The 11,624-nt window shown below is 43.9% G+C and overlaps 1 protein-coding gene across 1 annotated transcript in view; it reads left to right on the plus strand.

Moving 5' to 3' along the window:
* The window catches only part of SLC35A4 (solute carrier family 35 member A4), a 158,240-nt gene that overhangs the window by 84,367 nt on the left and 62,249 nt on the right, over positions 1–11,624 (plus strand). Inside the window, exon 2 of the mRNA XM_044069018.1 lies at positions 1,397–1,495. Within this exon, the coding sequence (XP_043924953.1) occupies positions 1,397–1,495 (99 nt within the window). The remainder of the gene's footprint in view (positions 1–1,396; positions 1,496–11,624) is intronic.

Below are 11,624 nucleotides of genomic sequence, written 5' to 3' on the forward strand. Positions count from 1 at the left end.
ATGCGTTCATAGAACCTGTTCTTAAGGGCTCTGTCGGTCTTACCGACATAGAACCCTGAACAGTTATTGCACTTAGCTAAATATACTACATGTTTAGTATTACAATTCCCTTTCCTAAAAGCGTACATAATAATTTACTAGAACCCCCTTTTGTCCAATTATTTCCCATAGTAAATCCAAGACCTTCCCCTTTTGAGTTGTGATAGGTGGCTGAAACGTATTTACAGTAATGTACACCACATGATAAAAGATTCATGGTTTTTCCTAAGCCATTTAGAACCAGGTATATGGAAAAAAGTAAGTCATTTAGAGCCAGGTATATTTTTGACAACAGATGTTATTGATCTATTCTCGTGTATTCCTAAAGATGGTCCTGAAAGTTTTAACAGTAGCATGAAAATGTACGCAGATTTTGATTGGGAAAAGGTTAGTTTAATAATTGAATTTATGACTCTAGTACTGGACAACAATTTCATTTATTTTGAAGGTGAACATTATAGGCAGATGAGAGGGGCTGCCATGGGTGCAGCTTGCGCCCCAATTTTTGCAAATTTGGTACTATTGGACTGTAGTTTTATTGGCGTTTTGGGCTATTTCTATTCCTTTCATCTTTCTGTTTAAAATAATCATTCTTATGAAGTTCACGGTTAGTGGACAAAGTCACTTAATCCATGAATAAATCATATTATTTTTAATATCTGGATGGACTGAGACAGGCCTTTATTGTCCAAAGGGAGATTGTGTCTTTTTAGCATTACCTTTACTTTCGTTGTTGCAGTTGTGTTTGGGAAACGCCATCTGCTATGTATTTTACTTCAGCAATAGTGTTGGAGAAGAGTCACCAGCTGAGGAGTTAACTTTGCTGGCTTTTAACAATTCTGTTACTAGAGCATAGGGGTCTGATAGTGGTATATGGTTGTACTATGTTGTTGTGCAGGGATTCTATCTGGTTGGTGTAGGATCTTGTGGGCAAGAATAAATTGGTTAAAATGTAGCAACTGAGAAATTTTAAGCCATTTAATTTTATTGTAGCAAGATTCAAGTTTGATAAGGTCAGTTTTACAGAGATTGATTAGTAGTGGGGAGGCATATAGGAGAGTTAAGGTGTGTACGGGCGATAGTAGCTTTTGTGGAGTTACATAGGACCTTCTTGTTTCTGTATAGAAGACCTGTTTTCTTGTGAGCCTTTGTAATAGTTTGAGTAATGTGGATGTCAAATTTCAGATTGTTAATTTCGATGCGTAACAGTTTGTGTTACTGGGGCAATAATGGTTTATTTGGGGCTTCTGGATAGCCATGTTTAGTACTGAACTGTACGCTGTTTAAGGCTTATGCCAAGTACTGATGTGATTGTAAATTAAATAACATCTGGTTCTGTTTTCAATTTGTGTTTAAGGGTACTGTTGGCAAACTGAAGGATCTGGCACAGCTGAAGGATCAACTGGAAAACATTCAGAAGCGAGTTGAACAGGAGGTGCAGGAAGGCATACCACAGGTAAGTCATTAAGGTGTGATATGTAATAACTTAATTCTGAAGGATGACTGGTATTTCAGATGTCATTTAAAAGAATGCTGTTTATGCCAAAAGTGGCACAGTGAAAGGGTGTGTATTTGGTTAGATGTGCTAATGAAAACCACATGAACATTCAGGTTATAAAAGTTATTTTACAGTACATTTTGTACTGGTCAGAAACTGTGTTTGCACTTGTTAGGAAAGGAATCTCTTGTGGTTTTCAGAAATATATTCTACATCAGTCCTTTTTTCACAAATCTGTTGTTCCCCAGTTCCATTCTCTTTGGTGCAGTGGAGTTTGAGGCAGCAGTAGAATTTTAGTTGTGTGTTAGTAAATGCATGGGTTTTTTATATTGTACTGGATTTTTTGTTGCCATTTAGTTCATCCTTTTCTCTCCTTCACTAATGTATGTAATTTCTTTTTTCTCTCTTTTTGAAGATGTGACATAAGTTCTTCACATTAAGAGAAAGAAATATATTTGGATTACTGGAAGTAGCTTTTCAGTAGTTGTGGTTGTTAGAAGCAAAGTTTTTTTTGTAAGTTTTTTTCTGTTTTTGTTTTTTTGTTTTTTTTTTTCCCCCTGCTTAATGTAGTTGAACTTTTACTTTCCAAAAGTTCAAGCATTAGTTTGAATATTAGTCCTTCCAGACCATGTGTTTTATGTTAATTACTAGTATCCTATTATGTTTTGTAATTTAATTGAGGATTTGGGAATTTCTTTTAAGTCTTGTTACATGATCAGTGCCCCAGCAACCCCTCAGAAAGATTTTAGTTCATATTTTGAATGGACTGTTGAAAACTAAAGTAATAATTTTCTGTCTTGAAACATCCAAACTTGGTACTTCAGAAGCAAACCAAGAACTGGCTCAGATCAAATTCGGAGACCACTTGGCAGTTCACCTATAATTTGTAAGTAGGGCATATACCTTGTCCAGTGTTTTAACTTTCAAAAGCATACTGATTAAACAGTAGATAAAGTCCATTCTCATCTAAAATCCTCCTAAAACTGTCACTTGGAAGAGAAGCCAGGAGTGCTATAGCTAAAACCAGACTAATCTCTAATATTAGGTAGCTCACTTTGGTGGAGCTGCTCAGAGTTTGGCAATCTTGACCAGATCTGGATTGAATCTGAACTAAATCTAAGGCATTCGCTGTGTTCAACAAATAAGTATAGTCTAAGCTTGCATTGCACTTTTTTGAACTGCATTTTGACTAATTACAGCTTCATTTTTTCTTTTCTATTGCTGTGACTATTTTTCTGCACTTTGAATTTCAAGTGCTTTTGCATTTTATAGCATAGACTAAATTCAGACTTGCTGAATCTAGGCTACTGTGGTGCAGCGGTTAGCATTGTCGCCTCACAGCAAGAGGTTCTCCAGTTCGATCCTCGGCTGGGGTTCCTTCTGTGCAGAGTCTGCATGTCCTCCCTGTGGTCGCGTGGGTTTCCTCCTACTTCCCAAAGACATGCTGTAGGTGGATTGGACACTCTAAATTGGCCCTAGGCTTGAGTGTGTGCGTGTGTACCCTGGTACCTAGCCCGGTGCCTATTTTCGCTGCAGTGGCTTCCATTCCTCTCTGAGCTCCTCACCTGGAGGTAAGCTCCTCAGGATGGGGTGTGATCCTAGTTCTGAGCTTCCATCCCTCCTCAGGCAGGCCTGCTGTCCAGGTGATGGAGAGGGTCCTTCACTCCGAAGGCTCACAGTCGGCACCAATGACGTCAGTATCAGACCCCCCCCCCCCCCCAGCATGTACCTCTCCCAACCCTCTATTTCGGGACCCTGGGCACAGGAGTCTCAAGAACCTCCTTTGAAGGGGAACTCCTTCTCCGGAGTCCTCTGAGGATCCCACTGGGGAGCCACCCCGGAAGAAACGGTGCAAGAGGAAGCACCTTGATTCTCCGGAGGAATCTATCACAGAAGACACTGTTTGTGATGAGGAGGAACGGTCCCCACAGTCTCCCCAGATGACATCCCATTTGGAGACCTTCTCAAAATCCTCAAGCAGTGGGGAGACTGGAAGCCCCTCTAACCCTTCTTCTGAGGAATCTTGTGTTCTTGCAGGCCTTCCGTGCCTGGCCATCTACTTCTTGGGTGACCCCACCAGCAGTTGACCTTGTTAAACTCATTGTGCAGCATGCCTGGAAGGACCCAGACAACGTAGAACCTGTCCCCCGGAGGACAAACCAACTTTTATGTACACCTGAAGACCAGCTCCACTGGTCCAAGCAGTTGATAGTTGACTCTATGGTCATGGCCGGCTACCAAGAGGGAGCTGGCAGAAGACAATTTCACTGTCCATCCTCCAAACAGGGAGTCCCGGACCATGGACAGACTAGGGAAGCAGACCTGTGCTTCAGCGACCTTCGCCATTCGGTCACTGAGCTATCTGGCACACTTTACTCACCTCCAAAGAGACCTAATTTACGAAATGTCTTCCTCTTTGGTGGGGGTACTGCCAAATGAGGTGCGTGATACTGTTGCCTTGCAGCTAGCTACTCTTAAATCCATCTCTAACTCTTCGATGCATTTGATATCTCACACCACCGAGGGGGCAGCTCGAGTTGCCGCATCAGGCATTGTTATGAGACGTAATGCTTGGATGTGGTTGTGTGACTTCGCAGACCCCTTTAAATCTTCCTTTGTCAATGCACCTGTCAACAAATCTGCACTATTTGGACCCAAAGTATGAGACACACACTTGCATGTAGTGAAAAAGACAGAAAGACCTTGTCTGCTGTGGGCATACGCTTTTCCAACCCCCAGCGGTCCTACTCCAGGGACCAGAAGGGAGGTAAAATGTGGTTCAAGAAATCCCAAGGATCTTTTCATGACGCTCATGGTGATCAATCCCCCTGGGGCAGAGTGGGCAACTCATATGGAAGACACCCCTTTCGGGGTAGAGGGGGTCGCATAATTAGGGCAGTAGAGATTCTTTCTCCGGCAGACCCTACCAGCGCTCCTGAGCAGCGTCCCGATTTGCTTTCCTCTGGAAGCAGTCGGGGTCGTTTTTCTCTGCATCTTCCAGCTTGGCATCTTATTACTACCGATGTTTGGGCAGAGAATAATACCCACAGGCTACCAAATACCATTCGATTTAATTCCCAGACCTATCAAACGAATCCCCCATGTACCACCCAATCAGAGGGAATTAGCAGCCTTAGAAATAGAAAAGCTACTAAGAAAGAGTCATCCAACCAATCCCAGCAGACCAGACAGGATCCGGGTTTTACTCGTTCTTTTTAGTGCCAAAAAAGACAGGGGGCTGGAGACCAATCCTGGATTTCAGCCTGTTGAACAAATTTATCAAACCTCAAAAATTCCGGATTTTCCCCGTACAGTCCATTCACCGCTCCCGGAGGTTTCTACACTTCCGACTGGGAGCCAATTGCTACCAGTTCAGGGCACTGACATTCGGTCTCTCGACAGCCCTCCCGAGTGTTTACCAAATCAGTTGTGGTAGCTCATGTTTGACTACAAGGATTCCAGGTGTTTTCGTATCTATACGATTGTCTCTTTACCACTCAAACCAGGAATCTCCTAGTCCACAGCTTGTCTTACACTCAAGGTCTCGCTCTCCACTTGGGGATTACAATCAACAGACAAATCTCAAATGTCCCCAATGAAACACTGGAATTTACTGGAGCGGTCTTCGACACAACATCCTGTTAAGCTTCTCTCCCCCTCACAGGCTTTTGAAAATAAGAGACCTAATCCAAGACCTTCTTCCTCAGACCTATGTACCAGCACGTCTTGTACTACAAGCAGCTGCCATTATGTTAGTACCACTGGCGAGACTGCACATGAGAATCCTACAGTGGCTCCTTTCTGCACAATGGTTGTTTCTAACTCGCCCACTCGACCACATGATACATCTTACAAACCGTTGCAAGGAAGAAATGCTATGATGGATGAAGCCCCAAACGAACCTTTGGTGTCGACCGTTCTGTCTTCCCCAGCCCACGGCCACAGTGACCACAGATGCGTCCCTGTTAGGGTGGGGGGGCATTTCCAGGGAAAGACGGTCCAAGGCACCTGGTCTCCATGGAGGCCAATTTGCACATACATGTCATGGAACTGAGGGCAGTTCTCTTAGCATTACAAGCGTTCCATGCATCTTTATCCTCTGGGACCATTGCAAATCAGTCAGACCACATGTCAGTCATCTGGTATATCAGCAAGTAAGGTAGAACCAGGTCTTATCCCCTGTGTCGGGAAGCCATGAGGATTTGGCACTGGGTGATAACTTCCAACCGCTTTCTTATAGCAACGTACATTCCCTGGAGTTCCAACCTTATTGGTAACAATCTGAGCAGGAACATCCTGATGCTTCACGAGTGGTCCCTTAACCCTGTAACAGTGGATCGGATCTTTGCCTTGTGATCTGTTCCCCCAAACTACAAATGCAGAAGCTACTTTGCCCTGATCCTCAGGGAGGGGGGGGATCAAAGAGGGACGCTCTTAATGCACGATTGGCCCCCCGAGTCTTCTGTATGCCTTTGCTCCGTTTTCCTTCATTCCAGAATTTCTCCAGAAAGCTCAGAGATTGAGAAGCAAAGTGATCCTCATTGCCCCCTACTGGCCCCATCAAGTCCGGTTCCCGTTTCTATGGCGTCATCTGATTCACAGCCCATAGATCCTGGATCATTCCCAAGACCTGTTATCTCATCCTCAAGGACTGATTCATCCAAGCCTCCACAGTCTCCAGCTCGCAGCTTGGTTCCTCCACTTCCAATGATTGCCAGGCTGCCTGACATCCCATCTCCTGTTCGTGAAATTCTTCTGGCTTCGCATAAACCTTCCACCAGGAAAGTTTATTCTAGTAAATGGACTAGGTTTTCTATCTGGGCCAAAGATCAGAACATAGATCCCTTCTCTGTCTGTTCAAAAGATCCTTCAATACCTCACAACTCTTTTACATGCAGGAGCCTCAGCATCGACGATCCGTGCACATTTAGCAGCTATCGCCAGTTTTCATAATGGACTTGATAATTCTTTGATTATGTCACACTGCCTATGCAAGACATTTTTGAATGGAGTATTACATGTTAAACCTCCGGTCAAGCCTCCCTTAGAACATTGGGACTTGACTTTGTTACTTCAGTCTCTCACAGGTCCTCCTTTTCGAGCCCTTTGATTCATGTGATTTAAAATTTTTGTCATGGAAAACCTTACTTCTAATAGCACTTATCTCAGCGAGAAGAGTATCTGAGCTGCAGGCCTTGAGTGTCAAGAGACTTTACTTGATCTTCCACATAGATAGGGTGTCCCTTCATACTGAACCTTCTTTCTTGCCCAAGGTCATTTCTGGATTTTCCATTAACCAATCTATTGATCTGCCGGTTTTCTTCCCTCAGCATTCTAATAGAGGGGAGTACCTTTTGCACACCCTTGATGTCATCAGCAGCTTTGCTGTTATTTGGACAGGACTAAATCTTGCAGGAAAAAGGATCAATTGTGTATGGCCTTTGCAGGACCCAGATTGGGTAAACCTGTTTCCAAAGTGACTTTATCCTCCTGGCTTAGAAACGTCATTACCTTAATGTCATTACCTTCATCTACCAACAGAATAAGCTATCCTTACCTTCCAGAATAAAGGCTCATTCTACCAGATCTATGGCTACTTCTGTAGCATTTCATTCCAGAGCCTCTGTGGATGATATCTCCGCAGCAGCCACTTGGGCAAGACCTCATACCTTTATCTCTCATTACAAATTGCATTTGGCCTCCAGGGGACGAGAATCTTTTGGTTCTATGGTGCTCAGGAATATCCTTCCTAAGGGCCACCCAGGACTCAAGTAGCTGGGGATTCCGTCCTAATAGTAATTAATGAACAAAGATTTACAACATCAGATAAAGAAGATGTTCTTCGTGTTTCACTGTTGCAGTCATCACTTTTGGGTTTTCTGCTTGCAGTAGCCCTCAGTCGGCCTGAATAACAAAGTCTTGGGTCCTGTGTGGATTGCTGTCCTTTCTTCCATGATGTCATGTCGTCTGGTATAAAACATGCAGCCGACGCCATTACATCAGTCTTTTTTGTCGTGCGGTGCCCGAAGCAAAAGCAGTTCGCAAGTGCCGGTCGGCTGACTCCTGAAATTTTCATTTTCAAGTTTCAGAACTGAAGTCTTCAACTAAAGCTAAGTACCCCGTTGGGTAAACTTTTTACTTGCTCCTTACCGATGTCAGTAAAAGTTAATAATTGCATTACTTGTGGAAAGCAAATACCTCACAAAACTTTTCATTCGTACTGTATTCCTTGCCTAGGCCCTGACCATGATGTACCTTTCTGTCAGTGCATTGATTAAATAATGAATAAAACTATCAGTCATTGGTATATTTTTGACTCTAAATATTTTGATTCTCGGTTCAGTTAACCAGAAATGTCGTCAGTAAGCCATCTGACTACCGGTATTCCGAAAAAGCACAAGGATAAAGACAGAGACAGGCCGCCTAGGTCCAAAACTACCGACGACGTTTCTCCTAAGCCAGTTGCCTGTTCGCCGGTACTCGGTGAGGTGCTTTCGCAGCCCCGGATACTCGCTACTTCTGACTCGCAGGCCTCTACTGAGACCCATTCGGAGTCCAGTATGCCGCGAGATGCTTCAGCTATGGAACCTGCAGATGTCTCTACCTTGGATGGGTCTGGAGCCTGCAGATGTCTCTACCTTGGATGGGTCTGGAGCCGCTGTGCAGGCACTGGCTTCTGAGGGTGTATTCAGGCCTACAAACTTGCATATTAAACAAACGCCTCCTTCTTCAAGGCCTTCTGAGGGTGTATTCAGGCCTACAGACTTGCATATTAAACCAACACCTCCTTCTTCAAGGCCTAAACCTCAAATCTTGCGTAGAAAACTGACGCCCAGGCCGCATGTTCAGGCCTCTATGCCTAAAAAACAGATAAGAATGGCTGAAGATCTTATAACCTTTATCAGGGGAAGCCAACCTCCACCTTCCAAGAGACCTAGGACTGAGTTTGTTTATGAATCTTCTGACCAGGACAATTTAACTTATCTGCTTATGAGGATTCTGATGCAGAGGACTCTATTCCCCCTGCTTCTCCTCCAGAGGATTTTTCCTTTGGGGAAACCTTGCACACTCTTAGAGAGCATTTCCACTGGGAAAGCCAGGATTTTTCTGATTCACAAAAGAGGCTTGGGGATTTCTTACTTCTACCTCAGCATAGGCCTTTAGCTATACCTCCTGTACTAGACATTGTTGATGATGCCTACCTCCTGTACTAGACATGATGCCTTTGCGGAATCTAGCTTGGCCCCTGACTCTTTACCTCCTGCTCCCAGAAAACCTGGCAGATATTACAGGGTTCCTGATTCACACAAGTTCCTTTTTAAAAATCCTATTGTGGATCCAGAGACTATTTCACAGGGACCCAAGGGCATTAAGGTTTCTACTGCCAAAAACCCTACCCCTTGTGATAGAGACTCCAGGGCACTGGATAGATGGGGTAAGAAAGTTTACACTTCTGCAACCTTGGCCATTAGGGCCTTAAACTGTCCGTTTCATATGTTAAAGTATCAGCAACATGTTATTGGATTACTTAAAACAGAAAATTATGTTTCCTGACTGTGCTGAAAATAAGGAATTCCAAGATTTAATCCATTCTGCTTAACAGGTTGGAAAACATACTTTGCAATGTGGGTTTGATTCTTTAGAGGCCTCTTGCAGGGCTGCTGTTACTGGTTCTGTACTCAAAAGGCATGCTTGGCTTAAGGAGCAATCTTTGCCTGATCATGTTAAAGCTAAACTGTTTGGATGCTCCCTTAAATCAGGACCGCCTGTTTGGCAACAAAGCTGGGGAAGTTCTTAAAAAGATGGAAGATGAAGCTAAATCTATGCAAACTGTTAAATATTTCTTACAAGTTCAGCTTCCAAGATTTAGCAGGCATTGGCCCTCCGAAGAATTGGTCCTTTCAGGCCCCTTCCAGGTCTTCTCAAGCCAAACCCAGACACAGCAGAAACCCCAGGTTTCAGTCCCAGGTTGCGCACAAGACTAAGCAGTGGGGGGGCTTCCGCTCCCAAGTCTGGGAGTAGTAAGACTAACCCCCTATGGAAAACCGTCTCAATGATTGATTTTACAACTTCCAAGCACTTCTCAACTGAATGCTCCTTTACGGGGAAAGATCGATCTGCAGGCCAAAAATTGGGAACTCATTACCCAGGACAAATGGGTTCTAAATATAGTGTCCCAAGGATACAGATTCAATTTCTACACGTTACCAATGCCAAAAGGTAGACTAGAGCTACCCCCAAATCAGAGAAGAGGTTCAAAAGCAAATACTCTCTCTTTTAAGCATAAAAGCTATTCAAACTGTACCAGAAGAGGAAGAAGGACAAGGTTTCTACTCCAGACTTTTCCTGGTACCCAGAAAAGACAATTCTTGGCATCCTATTCTGGACCTGTCTTTTCTAAACACCTTTCTGGTGATTCCAAATTTCAAGATGCTTTCTCTTCACCAGTTGCTTCCTATGCTGGGAAAAGATGCCTGGATGGTAACACTCAGTTTAAAGGAGGCATACCTGCACATCCCAATCAGGGAATCTTGCAGAAGATGCCTTAGCTTCAAAGCAGGCTACAATCACTATCAGTTCTCTGCACTGCCCTTAGGCTTATCTACTACGCCCATGGTATTCACAAATTGCCTAGCCCAAGTCATTGCATTTTTCAGACAAAGAAATATTCAAATATACCCATACCTGGATGATTGTTTAAATCCGGCAGAAAGCCAGGGCATACTTCTAAATCATCTGGCCTTCGTTAAAAGGGTGCTGAATTGTCTGGGGTACACCATAAACGTAAAGAAATCACATCTGGTACCCTGTCAACAAATTATATTCCTGGGAGCAAGCTTGAATACAGCTTCCCAGATGGCTTACCTCACGCCAGAGAAACAAATTCATTTGAGAACTTACTTTAAACAAGTGGCCACAAAAACCCTACTATCTGCAAGGCAAATACTGCAAGCCTTGGGGTTCATGGCCTCCTGCATTCCTGTAATTCCATATGCAAGACTGCATATGAGGAAACTACAATGGTATCTAAAAAGCCTATGGTGTCCACATTCTCTGGATCTAGAAACAATGATTCCTATCGTACCTTGCCTACGCCTAGAGTTTCTTTGGTGAGCAGAGACCTGCCACCAAAACAAGGGATTACCATTCACAACACCCCCTGCCACCCAACCTCTAACAGACGCATCAGATTATGCATGGGGGGCTCATTTGGCAGGGAAATGCATTCAGAGCAAATGGGACCCAAGTCAAATGCACCTGCATATCGATCAAAAAGAAATGTTAGCTGTACAGAATGCTTTGACAGCCTTCAAGGACCACATTCTTCCAGGACAATTAATGGTAAAGACAGACAGCACCACTGTTATGTGGTACATAAACAAGCATGGGGGTACACATTCTTACCCCCTCTGCAGACTAGCTATGGCATTGTGGAACACAGCCCTGAGCTATCAAGTGCATCTACAAGCTCAATTCCTGACAGGGAGACAAAATACACTGGCAGACGAACTAAGCAAAAACCTCATGGACTGCCACGAGTGGAAACTGGAACCAAGGATTTTCAACATGTTGACAAGCAAACGGGGGATCCCAGATATAGGCCTGTTTGCCCAGATATAGACCTGTTTGCTTCCCCCCAAAACTATTAGTTGGACAAATTTTGCACAAGGACTCACCACAGACAAGCTTGGAAAGTGGATGCTCTGTCCTTCAACTGGAAAAACCTATCCGTTTATGCCTTTCCTCCTCTGCCTCTTCTCTCCAGAGTACTACTAAAGATCAAACAAGACAAACCAGGACGATTTTGATTGCACCAGACTGGCCATGCCAACACTGGTACCCCCTCTCGCGCAGTGTCTCACTGTTGGCCCCATGGCATCTGCCTTAGACTCCTACTCTATTGTCTCAGCAGGAGAACCAAATTCTGCACCCTCGGCTTTAAACACTGAACCTAGCAGCCTGGCTAATTACATAATTTCTCCTTTACCATCCCTCAGTAAACCAGTGATGGATATCATATTAGAGGCATGGAGGCCTAGTACTAGAAAGTCTTGCGCTGAAAAATGGAAAAGATTCTGTGCCTGAA

This window comes from Protopterus annectens, chromosome 4.part0 (assembly GCF_019279795.1).
Source record: "Protopterus annectens isolate FY-2018-M chromosome 4.part0, PAN1.0, whole genome shotgun sequence".
Taxonomy (NCBI): Eukaryota; Metazoa; Chordata; order Ceratodontiformes; family Protopteridae; genus Protopterus; species Protopterus annectens.